The sequence below is a fragment of the Gekko japonicus genome, unplaced genomic scaffold, assembly GCF_001447785.1.
Source record: "Gekko japonicus isolate JY-2015 unplaced genomic scaffold, Gekko_japonicus_V1.1 scaffold1096, whole genome shotgun sequence".
Lineage (NCBI taxonomy): Eukaryota > Metazoa > Chordata > Lepidosauria > Squamata > Gekkonidae > Gekko > Gekko japonicus.
In genome coordinates, this window is record NW_015161985.1 from 41,167 (window position 1) to 61,378 (window position 20,212).

The 20,212-nt window shown below is 48.4% G+C and overlaps 1 protein-coding gene across 1 annotated transcript; it reads right to left on the reverse strand.

Moving 5' to 3' along the window:
- Nucleotides 1-401: 401 nt before the first annotated feature.
- On the reverse strand, nucleotides 402-19,408 carry LOC107126253 (tektin-4-like). Its single transcript, XM_015429795.1, has 5 exons — nucleotides 19,356-19,408; nucleotides 8,632-8,775; nucleotides 7,228-7,450; nucleotides 4,406-4,560; nucleotides 402-826 (listed from the first exon to the last, which is right to left on the reverse strand). The coding sequence occupies exons 1-5, from the start codon at nucleotides 19,406-19,408 to the stop codon at nucleotides 610-612; spliced, it is 792 nt and encodes a 263-aa protein (XP_015285281.1). The 3' UTR covers nucleotides 402-609.
- Nucleotides 19,409-20,212: the final 804 nt, after the last annotated feature.

Below are 20,212 nucleotides of genomic sequence, written 5' to 3' on the forward strand. Positions count from 1 at the left end.
GCAATTTAAACCCGTCGCTTCGGGTCCTCTTCTCTGCTGCCAACTGGAGCAGGTCCTTGCCCTCCTCCAAATGACAGCCTTTCAGATATTTAAAGAGAGCAGTCATGTTCCCCCCTCAGTCTCCTCCTCTCCAAACTAAACATTCCCAGGGCCCTCATCCTTTCCTCGTAGGGCTCGGTCTCCGGACCCCGATCATCCTCCTCGCTCTCTTCTGCACCCTCTCGATTTTGCCCGCATCCTTTCCGAAGTGAGTCCTCCAGAACTGCACACAGGACTCCAGGTGCGGCCTAAGGCAGTCTACAGAGGGGCTATGACCTCCTGCGATTTCGATGCTGTGGCCCTTTTAATACAGCCCAGTTGCATGCACAAGACGGCAGAGGTCTGGAAGCCCTATTGGGGATCCGTGGCCCAGACTCTGCTGAGGTGACCTGTGCGAGAGAAGCGGCCGACGATTTCTTGCAACGCTTTTGGATTTTATTTCAACCAAGGGACGGGAGGGACAGAGGTGGGGGAATAAATACTAATGGGGTTGTATTCCACATCGGCATCAACGAGTGACATTTCCTAAGACTCTGGGGTTACTAACGTCTGCCCCCCCCCCGCCGACTGCTACTGGTAACCGGCTAGTCTCAGGACGGTGGGGTATCTGCTACGGTGGGCCATGCATTTCTGCCGGTCGATGAAGAGGCTGTTGGCTTTCACGGCAATCTCCTTCTCCAGACTCATCCGGGTGTCCTCCAGATTCCGCAGGGACTGCTCCGCGTCTAAAAGCTTCTTCTTGAGAGCCTCGATGGACTCCGTCAGTTCTTCCACTTCACTGATCAGCCTGGGTAAATCGGTAAACAGAGAGAGGAACGGATGAAGCCGCCTTTGACTTAGCCCGGCATTGTCCAACCGGATGGGCAGCCGCTCTCCGGAATCTTTCCCAAAATGCCCGTCACCTGCCCGTTTAACTGGAGACGGAGCTGAGGACCTTCTGCTTGAAAGGCAGGCGCTCCTCCTGAAATTCGTGGCGGCAGAAAGTGCTATCTTATTGACTTACAGCGACCCTGTAGTAGCCAGGACTGACCCTACTTAACTTGGGGGTGGTTTACAGGCACTTAAAATTTTAAATGTAAAATTAGTAGAGAGAAAAATGAGTATGTTTGACTCAGTTAATAGAAATGAAATTGAAGTAATGACTTATTGTAACTAAGCTTGTTGGAGATCTCCACTCGTGGGTTTTTAGATAGTAGTGGGTTTCTTTACATTGTCCCTGTATGTGTAGTTCCCTATATCCTTTTTTCCTTGTAGTATTTGTAGAGATATAAAAATAATTTAAAAATCCCCTCTGGGGGAATTAAAAAAAAAAAGGATTAGAAAGAGGAAGGAAAGATATGGGGCTCTCTCGTTTGGGCCTTAGCAAATTTCTACTCTCTGCCTTGAACCTGGAAGATGGACGGTTTTGCCCCACTCGGTTGATTTCGCAAGCACTGCTAATGTCACGCTGGGGAGCAAACCAAAACGTGTCCGGCAACCTGACCTGGATGGCCCAGGCAAGCCCGATCTCGGAAGATCTCGGAAGATAGGCAGGGCCGATCCTGGCAAGTACTTGGAAGGGTGCCCTCCAAGGAATACCAGGCAGATAATATCAAGCCACCTCTCTGAAATGTCCAAACCCCACCAGGGGTCGCCAGAAGTCACCATGACTTCCAGGCTCGCAAGCACATACGTACACACATGCACACGCAAAAAAACAACCCCCCAAAACCCTGTGTCCTGCAATGTTCACACTGTGCTTTATGCAGCTACACTGGCACCAAATGTCATCCCATGACAGCTTTGCCTACCTACCTCCACGTGGGCTATTTCATTCTATCTGCAAGGGTGAGGGGAGACGCATCCGGCATTTCAGCCTTAACGGGAGGCAATGATTTGCGCCCTGCCACAACCTTCTTTTTTTAACTTTTCAAGGACATTTTAGCCGTGGATTGTGGGCAGTTAAAAACACATTCTGTAAAACGCTACGCCTCGAGTACCCGTTTCTGTGTCAGCAAGCTGCCAAAGAGTTTCTGTTCTCGTCTTCACGCATGCGCATTCCTTTCCTTTCACCTAATTGCAGCTGTAACACACCATGTATCTTTCAAGGCCACAGGAGGAGTAACTAGGGAGATTGCTTGGCTTAGCTTTGGCTACATCAGGATGGGCCGTGGGAAGCTCATACCTGTTTTGGTTCAGGGGACGGTTGGTTCTCAAGCCTCCTGGCATGTGCGGGAACCACCCCTATTGGGCATTGTTGCTTTGAATGTACTGTAACCCTATATGTGCATAGCAGACCCGTTATTCCTAACAGTGTTCGTGTTCATGCATCTTTGGCTTCAATAAAAGTATAACCTTTCCTGCAAAGTGTGTACTCCGTTGTTGCTGTGGGTCCTGACATTCTGTTAGAGTCAATTTCCCAAGAAATATTTTTTTTCTTCTGTCTCTTGGGGGGGGGGGGGTTCCCCCGCAGAGAACCCAAAGAGAACTACGAGGATCAAGTCCGCAGATGCATCTCCCGCCAACCAGGTCACCAACTCCCATGTACAACATTTAGACTCGATATGCTGGGACAGTCCTGTTCCTTCTTTGCTTCCTTGCTCATTCCATGGGTCGCCCTGGCAAAACCTAACATCTTGCGTTTAAAAAGACAGAAAAACTCCTCGATGAAATAGTACCCCCCCAGGGGGAAGAGGGTTTCGACTGCATTCCTAAAGTAATGGCTCGTCCGCCTGCTTTCTAGCTACATTCTGGAGATGTTTACTATGAATTGGTCTGGCTGCTACCTCTCATAATGCCAGCTAATGTGTCTCTGCGTCAGTTGGACTCGGATGATAGCGGACAGACCAACCTCCAGAGGAATTTCCCTCTGGGGCCTTTATAAAGGGACAGCAGAAAAGAAAACTGGTCAATATCGTCTCCCACATCCAGAGATCACACACAGCAACAATTATCGAATGGGACATTAGACTATTTCCCACTGACAGAAGCCAGCAGTGTATTTTGAAATCGCCTGGCGTCTGGCTGACTATGGAAAGGGGGGTTGCGTATGGCTGTTGGAGACGGGAACATTTATATGTGCTGGAAATATAGAGTTTGCATAAAGTAAATACCAAGATACCCAGTAACTAATGCAGGGCGATGTCCCCCTTGGGGGTTGTTCACACACTCAGGTGTTCATGGGTGTAGGGGGGCTGCTTCCGGTGACACCAGAAAACCGTTCTGATTCATTGGTCACTTTCGTATCTGATGAAGAGAGCTTTGACTCTTGAAAGCCCATGCCCCCCAAAATCCTGTGGGTCAGAAGAAACATCAGGGGAAGGCCTCGGCCTCCCTGCCCTGTTGCTGGCCCTCCAGAGGAACTGGCTGGCCCCTGTGTGAGACAGGAGGCTGGACTAGATGGACTCTCACTGGTCAGATCCAGCAGGGCTCTTCTGAGGTTCTTATCAGGGGATAGGGCTGCCAAGTGGGGGCGGGGGGCGGGTAACCCCCCCGCTTTGGAGGCCCGATTTCCGCCACTGTGGAATCAGGCCCCGGAGGGAACCCCACCCCCGGCGTGCACGTCACTAGGAATTGACGTTATGATGCCAGGCACGCTGGGGGCAGGGCCATGACCATCCAAGGGGAAACTCTATAGTTCCCCCTTGGATGGTCGTGGCCCCGCCCCCAGCATGCCCGGTGTCATAACGTCCCTTCCTAGTGATGTGCATGTGGCGCGAGCAAACGCGCGCGGTCCGGGATCCACACGGGAGTCCCCCGCTCCAGAGGTGAGTACTACTTGGCAACTGTATCAGGGGAAGGCCTCAGCCTCCTTGCCTGTTGTTGGTCCTCCAGAGGAACTGGTTGGCCCCTGTGTGAGACAGGAGTCTGGACTAGAGGGACCCTCACTGGTCTGACCCAGCCGGGCTCTTCTTATGAGATTCAAAGGGAACATCAACTGAAGGCTCATACCCCCCCCCAAAAAAAAACCCCAAATCTTGCTGGCCTCTAAGGAGCTACTAGACTGGAATCTAGCTGTCCTACTGTGGATCAACACAGCTATCCTCTGAAACTACTGATCACTTTAGTCGCTCTTTCCCAGCACAACAATATCCTTTTTGAGACACAGCAACGGCCACTGGCCCTCGACTGAATTCCCATCTCCGCCCACCGAGCCGAAGGGCTCTTTTTGTAGCAGGAACTCCTTTGCATATTAGGCCACACGCCCCTAATGTAGCCAATCCTCCAAGAGCTTACAGAGCTCTTCTTACAGGAGCTACTGTAAGCTCTTGGAGGATTGGCTACATTAGGGGGGGGGTCGCCTAATATGCAAATGAGTACCTGCTACAAAAAGAGCCCTGCCGGCGGGACCCACCCCTTAGGCGGTGCCACCCACATGGACCCTTACCTGAACTGAGCGCTGTCTCTGCAGAGTTCGACGTTCGGCCTGAAGGAGCGGTCGTAAAGCCTCGTCTGCGCCACTTTGAGGGGCGTTTCTTTATCTTTGATGGCTTGCTTGAGCGCCGCGATGTTGTATTCCTGATCCCCAATCTCCTTCAGGGTCTATCGAACAAACGTACACCGGTGGACATGCTGTACACTCTGGGCAAGACGCAGGGATGCATCTACCTTCTAGTGAGTCAGAACCTCGGTCCATCTCGGACAGTGCCATCCACTTGGACTAGCTGCAGGTCTTCAGGGATTTAGCCAGACAACAGGTTTTCCCAGGGCTATTTTGGGGCAGGAACGCACAGGAACGGAGTTCCGGCTGGCTCCCAAGTTGGCCACGCCCAGCAGGGACTCATTAGCATAATAGGCCACACCCAACAGCAGAAGCCCATTAGGATTGGCTACATTAGGGGTGTGTGGCCTAACATGCAAAGGAGTTCCTGCTACAAAAAAGCCCTGGGTTTTGACAACAAACAAGGTAAACAGAATAACAAGCAAAAGGTGGGTGTGGCTGGATGACCACACTTCTGGTAACATGGGGGTGCGGCCTAATGCGCTAATGAGCTGTGCTGTCAGGGGTGTGGCCTAATATGCTAATACGTTTCTGCTGTTGGGTGTGGCCTATTATGCTAATGAGTTCCTGCTGGGCTTTTTCTACAAAAAGAGCCCTGGCGTTTTCCCAACAAAGCCACTCCCTGAAAGCCCTTTAACATCTCATTCGGTTTTTGCTTGTTTTCCTTACTCAGAAAGCTTGATCTAACATCTGATTTGTGCACAAATCCATTCCCCCCCCCCCATAAAATACATCCCAATGCTCCCTCTAAGCTGTGGAGTCTCGTGAGCAAAAATTCTACTTTGTGAGCTCCTGGCATGAAAGTTGTGAGCGAGCAATTTGGCTGCTGCATCAATTAGTTTGCTCTGGAGCCCTCCTTCTGGAACTAAGACAAAAATGGGTGAGCCGGAGGCTAAAAAACTGTGAGCTAGCCCACACTAACTCGAGCTCAGAGGGAACGCTGGTTATGATATCCTTCAGTGCTCAAAATAATGCAGACTGTGACCTTAACTTGCAAGTGACAGATGTGGATTTTTTAAAAGTTTCAGTTTGGGGATACCGCTCTGAAAAGAGACGATGCTGCAACTTTCCCAAGAGAAACAGAACTTGCAAGTGTGAGGGACCCCGGGTTTAGCTTTGTCACCAGCTCTGATTTCCTCTTTAGGAACTTGTTTAAGTATATTTTACAAGCAGCACTATTCGAAAGGTCAAGCTAACGTAAAAATAAATATTATCCAAAAATATGTTTTTATTTATGGTGCATCCAACGGCAAGATATTAAAAGATTAAAAACGAGCGGTTTTTATAGAACATCGACATGAGTTTGAAACAAGCTGTAGCCATCTTACACACAAAGCTGATGATTCCACATACATATTCGATGCATACATCTAATGACCAATAGGACCAGGGCTATTTTGGGGCAGGAACGCACAAGAACGGAGTTCTGGCTGGCTCCTGAGTTGGCCACGCCCAGCAGGAACTCATTAGCATAATAGGCCACACCCAAGAGCAGAAACTCATTAGGATTGGCTACATTAGGGGTGTGTGGCCTAACATGCAAAGAAGTTCCTGCTACAAAAAAAGCTATGGGTTTTGACAACAAAAAAGGTAAACAGAATAGGAAGCAAAAGGTTGGTGTGGCTGGGTGACCTAATATTGGGGTGGCCTAATATGCTAATAAGCTGTGCTGTCAGGGGTGTGGCCTAACGTGCTAATGTTTCTGCTGTTGGGTGTGGCCTATTATGCTAATGAGTTCCTGCTGGGCTTTTTCTACAAAGAAAGCCCTGAATAGGACTATCACCAATGCTCCCTCTAAACTGTGGAGCCCTGTGAGCAAAAATTCTACTTTGCGAGCTACTGTCATTAAATTTGTGAGCAGGTGATTTGGCGACTGCATCAATGAGTTTGCTCTGGAGCCCTCCTTCCTGAGCTGAGACAAAACTGTGTGAGCTGGAGGCTAAAAAACTGTGAGCTAGCTCACACGAACTCAGCTTAGAGGGAACACTGGTTATCACTTCAATATAAGATCTGGGGGACCCCGGTTCGACGCCTCCCTGTGCCGTAAATAAAATGGAGGGGAGGAGAAAGATGTAAACCGCTTTGAGTTCCCATTGGGGAGAAAGGTGAGGTATCTAAACAACGCAAATCAATCAATCAATTGTTGATTTGAGGCATCTGATGGGATCCATGATCACTCAGTATACAAGGGCATGGAATCTATCATAGCCGTTCCTTTGGAGCTATTTCAACAATGAGTAAGGCTCGACAAGGTACGTCGATGCCATTTCTGCAGTAGCAAAATCCCCCGCAGTGACGTTTTTAAAACGGCGCGTTATGTGAAATTCTCCGCAGTCGCTTTTTCCTCACCAGGCGCAAACCCAACAACGTTGTCTCCTCCCTACCCCGCGTTTTCAGAATCCCCAGTTTTTGCGCGTTTCAAAAACGCTGGGTAAGAAGGAGAAAACTTCAGATTTGCGCCTGGTCAGGAAAAATCTACTGCGGAAAATTTCACATAGCGCAGAGTTTTTTTTAATGCCAGAGTGGGGGATTTTGCTACTGCCATGTTAGTAGAACCAGAGGCCCTGGGAAGCCTTTGAGCAGGGCCTAGGGACCAAAGCCTCTGTCTCTTGCTGTGGCTCGGCAGGGGTATTTACAGATACACTGCCTCTGTATTGAGAGGCTCTCTTTAGCCCCCATAGCACCCAGGACGGAACAGCGGCGCTTACCTTCTTCAGGTGATGCTCTAGCTTCTGTTTGGCGTCCTCCATCTCCTCGCAGCGCCTGGCGAAGGCCTCGTTCACCACATCGCACTGCATGCGCAGGTCCTCGGCCGTGTCGTGGAGGATGTTGTCGATCAGGGCCCGGAGGTTGATGGAGGCCAGCCGCTCACGCTCGGCCCGGTAGATGTTGTCGTGGCTGTACTTGGCCCAGGTCTCCGGCGTGGAAGCACTGCAAGGCGAGGAACCGGGGGGGGACCACGTGGATCGTGGACCCCCGCCAAGCGGCTGTTAGGTTTTTAAGGTCTAATAAAGATATGCGAGTGTGCCCCGTGGCATCACGGCACATCTCAAGGGACTCAGTGGTCAGGTTTGCAGGCAAGAGGTAGAGTTTCCGGCCCCGGCGTCTTGTGAGGGAGGGTCTCGGGCAGTGGAGAAAGGGAAGATCTTTCTCAGAGAGGGGAGCTTGACTCCCGTAGTTTCCCTTTGCCCTGAGCAGGGAGACTTAACCTAGAGCAGGGGGTCTCCAACCTTTTTGAGCCTGCAGGTGCATTGGACATGACGACACAGGGCAAAATGGCCGCCACCGGAGGCAGAACCAAGAACAAAATGGCCACCATGGGGGGCGGAGCCAACCACAGAATGTCAGGAAATGGGGTTATGCATAACTCTCATAGCAACTCTTCAACATTTCAGGCCAGGCTTCCCAAGTACTTACAGTGATTCGGCGGGGGACACAGACGTCCTCACAGGATCATTCCCGCGGGGACAACAGACGCGCCGCACCATGCCGTCGTCAGGAAGTGACGCTGGGCGACGCTCTGGCAATGGGGCTGGAAACTCGATGGTACCATCGAGTTTTCAGTCCCATTGCCAGAGCGTCGCCCCGCGTCACTTCCTGGCGACGGCATGATGTGTTACAGGGCGGAATGGTCCGGCCGGGGAGCATGTTTCCCCGGCCGGACCACGGTAAGTACTTGGGAACCCTATTTCAGGCAGAACCTCTGCTCCACAGGATGCCTTTTGAAATGAACATAATGTTTTAAAACATTTCCTCACATGGACAGCGCAGCTCAGTGGCCGCCGCCACCAAAGCAATGTTTTTAAAGAACCTGCACAGCCAAGCAGATCTCCGGTGGCCAATCAAAAGCCCTCCTGGGCAAAAGTGTTTCTAAAAACACATGTCGGGCACCAGAAAAGCTGTTGGCGGGCACCACGTTGGGGACCCCTGAGCTAGAGAAACTGAGAGCCTCGCTTGGTTGAAGACAGCTTTGTACGTTACATACAGAAGTCGCACTGCATTATGGGCAGGCCCATAACAATCTGCAAAGGGTCTCACTCCTCTATGTCCCTGGCGTTTGTTTTTGTGTGTGTGTTTTTAGAGGGAGATGTCTCAGCCAGGGTCCTCCCCACCTGTCCTCGAATTTCGACGAGCTGGGGTGGAACTGGATGTTGGTGCTCTGGTTGTTGTAGCGGCCGCACTTCTCGTCGATGTTGTACGTCTCGAGCTTGTCCGACCAGTCCATCTCGCAGATCTGCTTCTGGTCTCGGTTCAACCTGGAAGGGAGGGAGGGAGGGAGGGAGGGGAGAGGTGGAAAGAAAGCAAATAGAATGGGGGGGAGAGGAAGGGATGGAGGGAGACAGAGGGAGGGAGGGAGAAAAGAAGGAAGGAAGGAAGCAGATGCTCTACCACTGGGCCACAGCCCTCTCCCAACATGTAGGTCAGAGGAGGAGGAAGAAGAAAGCAAATAGATGGGGAGAGAAAGAGAGAGGGAGGGAGGGGAGGGGAAGGAAGGAAGGGGAAGAGAAAGAGAGAAGAAGAGAGAGAGGGAGGGAGGGAAAGAAAGCAAATAGATGGGGGGGAGGATCAATTGTGTCCTGAGCTTTCGGGGATCTGTATGATGCTCCAATGGATAAGTTTATCAATCACTCACCCCCTACGCATTCCTCAGAATTATATCCCCCCTTTGTTCCAAGAATCTGATAGTGGTGTACATGGATGGGGTTGCTACCAGTGTTCCCTCTAAGCTGAGCTAGTGTGAGCTAGCTCACAGTTTTTTAGCCTCCGGCTCACACATTTTTGTCTTAGCTCAGGAAGGATGGCTCTAGAGCAAACTAATTTATGCAGCAGCCAAATCGCTCACTCACAACTTTAAAGCCAGTAGCTCACAAAGTAGAATTTTTGCTCACAAGACTCCACATCTTAGAGGGAACATTGGTTGCTACCCCCATTTCATCCTCACAGTACCCCCGTGGTATAGATTAAAACTAAGAGGTTGTCCCAAAGCCTTCAAGTGATGAACTTCATAGCCCCAAACCAGATCTCTATAGTTCATGTCCAGCGCATCACTGTAAATATGCTGAGCATTTGCATAGAAATGGTCAAGAACTCCTGATTCTTCTCTCAATTCTGTTCTTGGTTTTTGAGGCCCATTGCTTACCATTACAGTTCTGTGTCTGCATGTGAGTGTGTAGACATTTATATATCCCAGCTGAGCATAAGGTTTTGTGCTGAGTCGATTCTGGTCTATGAAAACTTCGGCCGCAATTACGTTATTCTTTATGATGCCACAAGATTCTGCATTTGTTTTTATTCTTTCTTTTGGCTGAGGAGATTGTAAGACGCTCTGAGACTCCTTCAGGTAGTGAAGTGTGGGGTATAAATCCAATCTCCTCCTCCTCCTCCTCCGCCCCCTCCTCCTCCTCCCCCTCCTCCTCCTCCTCCTCTTCCTCCTCCTCCTCCTCCTCCTCCTCTTCTTCTTCTTCTTCTTCTTCTTCTTTTTCTTCTTCTTCTTGACTTCTTACACCTGACATATCTTAGGACCTCAGCATGTCTGAATCTGGCTGTACTTCTCTGGAATGAGCCATTTCTTACGGAAGACTCTTGGATTTGGCTTACAAACAACTGTTTTTATCCCAACTTCCAGCTGTGTTTTTAATGGGGCCTGAATGTGTGAGAGATTACGTCAGGGTTGTGCTGCCAGGCCTCCCAATATTATTATTTTTTTAAAAATGCAAAGTTGACTGTGCCACTACATCTCTTTGTTCAATTTCTATTTCTCCAATTCGATTTGTTTGAATCAAAAATCACTTCCTGGGAAACCTGGACATGGTGTGGAGTAGTTCCAAGACTCACCAGAAAGTCTATGGATTTATCAAAGAGTCTCCTGGTGATTCCTAGAATTACCCTACATCACTTCCAGGTTTTCCCTGGAAGTGGCATAGAAACTCAGCCAACATTACCAGGAAACATAACAGAATATGTCAGCGATTAAGTGATACTAATCTTAGTAATTATATAAAGAAAGAGAACTGGAAACAAAGAAATAAGACTGAAAATATGTAACAGCTGCTATACAAATTTAATTGAATTTCCCCTTTTGTCGTATTCCACACCCTGTAGCCTTCCTACCCTTATACTTCCTTCCCCATAATATATCCAAACTCAAAGAAATTTTTAAGGCCCTTTCCGCACTAGCTCTTAAATCCTGGTTCAACCCTGTCCCCGAACGTAGATTCTACACTACATGCAAGTTCACCCCTGTAATTATCTCGGGGTATTTTTTTGTTTCCACATTACACTGAGGTCACCCCAGTTTCGCCCCACACTTATCCTGGGATAAATAGATGCTGTTATAACCAGGGATAAATGCAAGGTATTGTGTCGCAAGTTGAACTCTGATAAAACCAGGGAAGAGAGCCAGTGTGGTGTCGTGGTGAAGTGCGCGGACTCTAATCTGGGAGAACCGGGTTTGATTCTCCACTCCTCCACTTGCACCTGCTGGATGACCTTGGGCAAGCCATAGTTCTGACAAGAGCTGTTCTCTCAAGAGCATTCCTCGAAAGAGCTCTCTCAGCCCCTCCTACCTCACAGGGTGTCTGTTGTGGGGGGCGGGGGGAGGAAAAGGAGTTTGTACGCCGCTCTGAGACTCTGAGTGAACGGCAGGGTATAAATCCAGTCTCTTCTTCTTCTTCTTCTTCAAGTGCAGAAAGGACCAAACACACAAAAACAAACCCACATTATTTTCCTATCATCTTCCTCTCCTCCTGATTCTGTCTACCACCTGTTCTTGACATAATTATGAGGTTTTGCGGTGATGATTATAAGGTTTGCTGTTTTGAGGCGGTTGTTGATCCTTTTATCAGCGTCTGGAGATCTGTGTCTCAGCTTCTGTTGCGTGTTGCGGCAGAAATGGAAAGGTGTGACACACAATGCTGTGTCAACATGCAGTCTGTGCTCGCAAACAAAATTTCTTGTGCAGATTTCCATCATCCCTCTTGCCTGTGGAGAGAGAATAAAGCCATACCCTGTCACACACTTTGGGGAGCATTTCTTGTTGTCTTTTTTGAAGCTCTTTGGTGATTTTTCTGTTTGTTTGGTTTGAGAGCTCGTTGGGAAGGCCAGTGTTGGGAACAGAACAACGCAGGTTCTATGTAGATGCAAGCAGAGTGTGACCAATCCAGAGTCAACCCTGTGTAGTATCTTCGGGTTTGTGCATGTGCATTTTACACACATGGGCACAGGAAGATATGAGATGCACCAATTATTTATCTCCTAGAGCAGTGGTGGCGAACCTATGGCACGGGTGCCAGAGGTGGCACTCAGAGCCCTCTCTTTGGCCACGCGTGCCATAGCCCCAGCCAGGCCCAGACCATCATTAATGTGTCGAATTCTCTGCCAAATAATTTTAAGTCAATGAAAGCATTTGGGATTGCTTTCCTTACTTTGTTTGGATCGTCTTAAGTTAATGTATGAGTTGTTTTTTCTAAAGTAAAACCTCAGTATTCAGGTTAAATGGCCGTGTTGGCACTTTGCAATAAATAAGTGGGTTTTGGGTCGCAGTTTGGGCACTCGGTCCCTAAAAGGTTCGCCATCACTGTCCTAGAGAATTGAGGAAGGCAACAGATTCTAAAGAATGACATGCTAGCAGCTCAAAACAGACAAGCCTATCAGTGCCATGGACAGGTTCAGATCAGCTATCTGACATGAAGCACATTTACAGTTGTACCTCTGCAAAGAGAAAGGCTAGTGACTTTTTAAAAAAAATGAAAGCTGTGATTTCAGAGATCATGGCAATTGATTGTTAGACTATTAGTGCACACTTTCACAAAACCCACTATCAACTTTTTAAAGAAGCCCTCCTGTATCAGAGCATGGGGAAATGGTGGCTTGCTGTATAGTTTGGTGTAGCGGTTAAGTGGGCAGACTCTAATCTGGGAGAACCGGGTTTGATTCCCCACTCCTCCACTTGCACCTGCTGATGTGACCTTGGGTCAGTCACAAGTTCTGGCACAGCTGTTCTTGAAAAAGAGCAGTTTCTGTCAGAATTCTCTCAGCCCCGCCTACCTCACAGGGTGTCTGTTGTGGGGAGGGGAAGGGAAAGGAGTTTGTAAGCCACGCTGAGACTCCAAGTGAAGGGCGGGGTATAAATCCAATCTCTTCTCCTCTTCTTCTTATTCAATGGAGCTATAGACAGTTTAATCAAACAAAATTCATACAAATCAATCATAATGTCAGCACTACGTATGTCAGCACTTGGCAGCGATTTTTGGTTTGGTATGCCAGCATGTAATGTAATCATTGTTTAGGAAACAGTAACTCTTTCAATGGCTGCTAGCCATGATGACTGAGAGGAACCTTCACATTCAGAGGCACTAAGTCTCTGAATCCCAGAACCAGGAGGCAACATCAGGGGAAGGCCTCGGCCTCTCTGCCCTGTCATTGACCAATAAGAGGAATTGGTTGGCCACTGCATGAGACAGGGTGTTAGACTAGATGGACCATTGGTCTGATGTTCTTCTCAGGGGAAGGCCTCGGCCTCTGTGCCCTGTTATTGGCCCTCCAGAGGAACTGGTTGGCCACCGTGTGAAACAGGAACCTGGACTAGATGGACCATTGGTCCAATCCTCCAAGGATCTTCTGATGTCCTTCTTAGAAAGAGGCCTCACCCTCTGTCCCCAGTTGGTGGCTGTCCAGAGGATAGGGTTGCCAGCTCCGGGTTGTGAAATACCTGGAGATTTTGAAGGTGGAGCCTAAGGAGGGTGGGGTTTGGACCATAATGCTGTTGCCAACGCCCCGAGGGTGCTAAGTTTCTTTGACTTGTGTGGCTAGCCAATAAACCACACCGTTAAAACAATCATCCAGGCAGTAAAGGGTAACAAAAGAATTTATTCAAATAAAGGGACATCCAACAGCTCGTAGATGTTCAATTTGTTATAGCCGAGAGCTTGCTTATATACTCTTCTTGCTCCTCCTCACTTTACGTCATCATTGACATCATTTAGACAAGCTCAGTTCAGTTTTCTTTGTCAGGTCAGTCATCAGTCTCATATTTGACACACCGGATGCTACTTGACTGAACTTCAATTCCTACGATGCATGTGCAGTGCTCATTAAAAATTATTTATATTCCCTTTTGGCTCGTTCTCCAGACTTCACCTTTGAATGAACTTTATACACATAATGAGGCTATCTTCATTTTCAGTATAAAACCTATCAGTTCTGTTACAAAAATTGGTTTTCTTCTATTTATACAAACATATATGTGACAAAAACATCTTTGCTGGCATTTCTATGATCGATCTCTATTGAAGAATACATGGATACATTGAATTCCTGGAAAAATACAGTATAATAGCATTGTTTTCTCAATCTATATACTAATACCAAAGTCGCCCCCTGGTGTGCGGATAAATAAATCCGCGCACCGGGGGCACCGGGGGGGAGAGACTTTTGTGCACACGTGGGGCGGTCCCCAGGTGTGCACAAAAACCTAAAAAGTTTTTTAAAATATCAGGGGGATACTTAAATCCCCCCAAAGGTGACAGAGCATCCCCTGCGCATGCGCAGGGAATGCTCTGCAGCCGCCGCTGCCGCCTCGGAGCGGGGGGGAGGCGGTGAGGCCTGGCGGCTACAAGCCTCACGGGCCTCGCTTTGGAGCGAGCGGGGGGGAGCCGACGAGGCCCGGCAGCCACAAGCTGCGCGGGCCTCGCTTTGGAGCGAGCGAGCGGGGGGGAGGCGGCAAGTCCCGGCGGCTCGAGCGGGGGGAGGCCTCGCGTTGGAGCGAGCGGGGGGAAGAGCAGCGAGGCCGCTTTGGAGCCGGGGGGGTTCGGAGCAGGGGGGAGGAGGCAGGGGGGTGGAGGAGACGGAAGAACTGGCAGGATGGGGGGAGTGGAGAGCTTACCTGCTCCTGCTGGTTCCTCCTCCGCCTGCTGATTTTGCAGCCCCCCCCCCCGCGAGTTTCGCGGGTCTTCTTTCTTGTTAAATTCTAATACTAAAAAGTAGCTTATATCATAAAGCTCTTGTAGGTGTGCTGAATCTATGTATCAGTTTTTATTTTGGTCCATCAGGGAATTTGACAGAATATTTTTACAGAATATTAAAATATTTAAATCTCCTTATTCCATCAAGATATGTTATTCTACTTCCACCAACAGGTGTCACCTTTTTATAGTACAAATTCTGTATTTCTAGTTGACCCTTTTAATTGATGCCAAGAGTCATAATTAATGACTTTTGTTCTTGGCTGAACTTACACACATCTGGTCATTATTTTTAACTTTAAAAACACACACTTTGGAACATCTCCTGACTTTGCTCGTTAGTTCTGACCTGCCCATGATTTATGGGGTTTTTTAATGTTGGCAAGGTTTTCTACACACCTGGTATAAAGATTTCTCTTTAGGCAAACAGTCTTAGTCTTAAGCTTACTTTCTATAGCAAAGCTTTCAATTAATAAAGAATAGTTGCTTTTACAAATATCTTATACATATTCAGTCTTAAACATAACATAAAGTTCTAAAAACACATACCAATTCATTAAGCAAAGCTTTCTGTTATTCCAATAATCCAATAGGCAAACATACATACATAGACATTGCTCAAAGCATCTAATAGTTCAATATGTTAGAATATAAACATGATCTGGGCTTCTCTCGTTCAGAGTTGCTACACAAAGCAAAAGCTGCTTTAAACGTTTCACCTCTAATTTGGCTAATTTCTACTTTTCTTTGAAGCAAAGGATTCTATAATAAATCTCGAAATTGTGACAGCTCTTAATTGGAAGTTGGCAAAGAATTAACAGGGGAGAAACTTCTGCTCATTAAAACTCAAACACTCCCTATTTCTTTAAAACAAGGGCTAGAAAAACATATCAATTTAAAAAAATGATTTAGATGTCTCCCCACCTGACATTCAAACCTGGTACAAAAAGTTGTGGAATCAGTTCATCATGGAAAGTATCACAGATAAAGTTAACAGAAATAAAAGGAACATTGCACACTTTGGGTTCGAAGCTAAATGGTTTCCAATTCTAGAAGCCCTATCAGAAGAAAAATTCATTTCAGCATCCTGGAATAACTATATTAAATGGATATAATGACTTATATATGGTTCAACTGAATATTGTTAATTGAAACAACATAGATATAGCACACTACTGATATCCTCACTGTAAATTGATTAGGATCTATGGGTTGCATTTTGTTTTTCACATTGTTCGGTCCACTATTGAATGCCAATTGATAGTTTTGATGGCAGAAGGCACTTTACTGAGTTAAAAACACCAAACAGAACAGGCTTTAATTAAAATACATGGTAAAAGCAAGTTATTTTGTTCAAAAGTTTATTGAATTATATATCATTTCTCACTGCTTACATTTCTTATTAATACTGTACTGTTTAAAATGTTTAACTTTTCTTCAGATCATTATGTACATTGCTAATGTTATCAGCATTTTGATTGTTATGTTTCATCAATACCATTTTATTCTACTAATAAAATGTTACTAAAAATAATGATTTAAACTACCTGGTGTTATACAATACAGACAGTGCTTAGTGGTTTAAACAGGTTGTCAACTCTTCCAGGAGAGTCCCAGAGAATTTCTCCCAATAACCCTGGGCACGTCCTACAATGTTATAGAGTCCAATTTCCAAAGTGGCTGTTTTCTCCAGGTGAGTTTATCTCTGTCACCTGAAGATGAGTTGTAATAGCAGGAGACCTCCAAGCACCACCTGGAGGCTGGCAACTTTACCAGAGGAACTGGTTGGCCACTGAGTGAGGCAGGATGGTGGACTAGATGGACCACTGGTCTGATCCAACAAGGATCTTCTGATGTTCTTCTTAGAAGGAAGCCTCTATGCCCTGCTGTTGGCCCTCCAGAGGAACTGGTTGGCCACTGAGTGAGGCAGGATGGTGGACTAGATGGACCACTGGTCTGATCCAACAAGGATCTTCTGATGTTCTTCTTAGAAGGAAGCCTCTATGCCCTGCTGTTGGCCCTCCAGAGGAACTGGTTGGCTACTGTGTGAGGCAGGATGGTGGACTAGATGGACCACTGGTCTGATCCAACAAGGATCTTCTGATGTTCTTCTTAGAAGGAAGCCTCTATGCCCTGCTGTTGGCCCTCCAGAGGAACTGGTTGGCCACTGTGTGAGGCAGGATGGTGGACTAGATGGACCACTGGTCTGATCCAACAAGGATCTTCTGATGGTCTTCTTAGAAGGAAGTCTCTCTGCCCTGCTGTTGGCCCTCCAGAGGATCTGGTTGGCCACTGTGTGAGACAAAATGCTGGACTAGAGGGACCACTGGTCAGATCCAGCAGGGGTCTTCTGATGTTCTTAAACAATCTAAAAGTCCCAGGGGGGGTGGGTGTTCAGACATCTTAGAGATTCCCTGTTTCGACAGATCTGGTTTCAACATGGGATTGATCTTCACCAGTTTTTGGAGTTCCTTGAGAATGCAAACAAACATGGAGACAACCGTGATCCAGTAGGCATTATATATCTGGACTTTTGACAAGGTAGCTCACCAAAGACCCCTGAGTAAACGTAGTAGCCATGGGATAAGAGGACGGGTTGCCTTATGGATTGAAAAAAATGGTTAAATGTCAGGAAGCAAAGAGCAGGAATAAGTGGACAGTTTGAGCTGCGGTGGCTCAAGTGGTTAATATATGCTGAACTGCAGGCTGTGGAAGGTCAGTAGTTCAGCAGTTCGAGACCCGGGTGCCGCATGATGGAGTGAGCTCCCATCTCTAGTTCCAGCTCCTGCCAACCTAGCAGTTCGAAAGCAAGAAATTGCAAGTAGATAAATAGGTACCACTTCGGTGAGAATGTAACAGCGTTCTGTGTGCCTTGGTGTTTAGTCATGCCGGCCACATGACCATGGAAACGTCTTTGGACAGCGCTGGCTCTTCGGCTTGGAAATGGAGATGAGCACCGCAACCCTTGAGTCAGATTCAACTGACTTTGGAGAAAGGGATCCTTTACCTTTTTACCTTGTTTATTTAGTTAATATCCCACCCTCTGCATCAAGCAGGCTCAGGGCAAGTCACAACATGTCAATAAAATACATAGAATCCATGGCATTCAAAACAATAATAATCCAGATTAGCAAATAACAACAATTTGCTAATCAGATCTAAATTGACAGCTGATCCATGATTTCAGGTGCATTTCCCGGGGCGTGTCAGAAAGGGCCACGAGCACTAAGCCCTGATGCAACCCTTCCTGCCCTCCCTCTCACAATCCACCTGTGTGCAGAAATATCAAAGAGTCTGCAATTCAGTCCAGGGGAACTCATCTTTTATGTTGCAAAACCGTTTCTCATTCAGCAACTTCAGCAGGCTGACTGCCAGTGCGAGGAACTGTGCTGTATAATCTGTTAATGAGAAGGCGGGTGTGCAAAGCCTGTTAAGAAATTTGCCTTTCGTCATACGAAGGTGTTCTTGCTGCAGTTTTTCCGGGCAATCAGAAAGCCGGGGCGACCTCATGCAAGCGGCTGGCGGGACAGACACAAGAACTCGGTGCCCTAACTTGCCTAATTGGGCACGACGTTTGTCAGATGCTTACGCTAGGTCTGGGGAGAGACATAACATCACACACTGTAAGGTGAGGATACAGCTCAGCAGAATCGTAACAGTACACTTGCCAACTCCAGATTGGGTAATTCCTGTAGATTTGGGGGTAGAACCTGGGGAGGCAGGGTTTGGGGAGGGGAGGGACCTAGAGGGGTATAATGCCATCCAGCCCACCAGCCAAAGCTGCCATTTTTTCCTGGGGGAACTGATCAGTGTTGGCTGGAGATCAAATGACATTCTGGGAGATCTCCAGGCCCAACTTAAGCTTCTACATAAGAACATCAGAAGAGCCCTGCTGGATCAGGCCAGTGGTCCATCCAGTCCAGCATCCTGTCTCACACAGCAGCCAACCAGTTCCTCTGGAGGGCCAAAAACGGCATGGAGGCCAAGGCTTTCATAAGAACACCAGAAGAGCCCTGCTGGATCAGACCGATAGTCCATCCGGTCCAGCCTCCTGTCTCGCACAGCAGCCAATAATTTCTTCTGGAGTGCCAACAACAGGGCAGAGAGGCCGAGGCCTTCCCCTGAGAAGAACATCGGAAGAGCCCTGCTGGATCAGACCAGTGAGGGTCCATCCAGTCCAGCATCCTGTCTCACACAGCAGCCATCCAGTTTGTGGTGATTCCTAGAGCTACCCATTGTCACTTACAGGTCATATGCAGAAGTGATATACCGGCACAGAGGCCCGGCCTCTAGGGGAGACATTTGACACCTGAATGGCCTCGTTGGTTATTGTTCAACTGTTGGCTTTTGAAACCTTTTGAGAAAGGTTACGAAATGTTCTTAGGGTTCCAATCGGATGCGCTGCCATGAGGTAAGTGTTGTGACCGCTGACCGCCACCAGGGGCCATCGAACACTCCAGAGCTTGACTCTGGAGGAACAATGGGGACTAGCCTCCTGGTCTCTCCACTGGGGGACCAATGGGACCGTGGCAGGAGATTTAAACCCACCAACGGGACCTAGGGGTGTGTCCCCAGGTGTGTATATAGATGGCCAGCCGGTCGTTTGTCTTTGTGGTGTACCAGTAAACCATGCTGATCACTACATCAGTCTCAGTGGTTTCTCCATGCGTCTAACCCACTACACTTCAGTAAGTTTTGTGGTGAGCGACTAGAACACAGAGATCACTGAGGCAGGAGTAGTCTGTAAATGACAAAGGTTTATTGATTCACAGATTGGTTTTAAAGAACACATCTGCAGCATAGACCTCCAGGTAGTCAGAGGGGAAATCTGGCTGAGGCACATCCGTTTAAGCTAGGGTTGCCAAGTCACTTACCTCGTCCGGTGGGGGAGTCCTCGTCCCCTCCTGGGACATTCGTGCATGCGCATAGTGTGCGCGCGCCACTGTGACGCCACCCGGAGGTGACGTCATCACGCCGGGGTCGTCACCGGGCGACGCTCTACCAGTTGCCCCCAAAACTCTATGGTACCATACCATAGAGTTTTGGGGGGCGACTGCTAGAGCGTCGCCTGGTGGCGTCATCACGCTGGGGGCCTGGGCCTGATCCGGCAGTTTCGGGGGTGGGGTTCCCCCGGCGGCCCGATCCCCGCCAGCGGATTTGGGGCCGTTTCAGCGGGGGCTTGGCAAGCCTAGTTTCAGCTGGTTATGGCTTCAGAGTGTGGTTTGCATTCTCTTTAAGGCCTGTAGGTACAAACAGGCTTTTACGGCCTAGCCACTAGGCCGGATCCTTCCACGCACAGAGGATTCCACCCACAGCAGCTTGCCCTTTCCCAAGAGTCAGACTAAACGGTACAAGGTCCGCTCCTCCCCTGAAACAGGCCTCAAACTAGTCAGCCACACTCCCAGACAGAAGCTAGGGTTGCCAAACTCCAGGTGTGGCTGGGAGATCTCCCGGAATTAGGACTGATCTCCATACAACAGAGGTCAGTTCCCCTGGAGAAAATGGCTGCTTTGGAGGGTGAACTTACTGGCATGAGACCCTCCTGAGGCCTTTCCCCAAAGCCCACCTCCCTCTGGCTTAGGGTTCCCAAGTCTGTTTTGCTCTGCAGCGGGGAGCTCCCGGATGGCGTCTTGAGTGGAAAACATAGAGGGGAACATATAGTTTTCCCCTCAGATGGCTGTGGCCCCTCCCCCAGCGTGCCCGGCGTCATCACATCACCTCTGGCTGACGT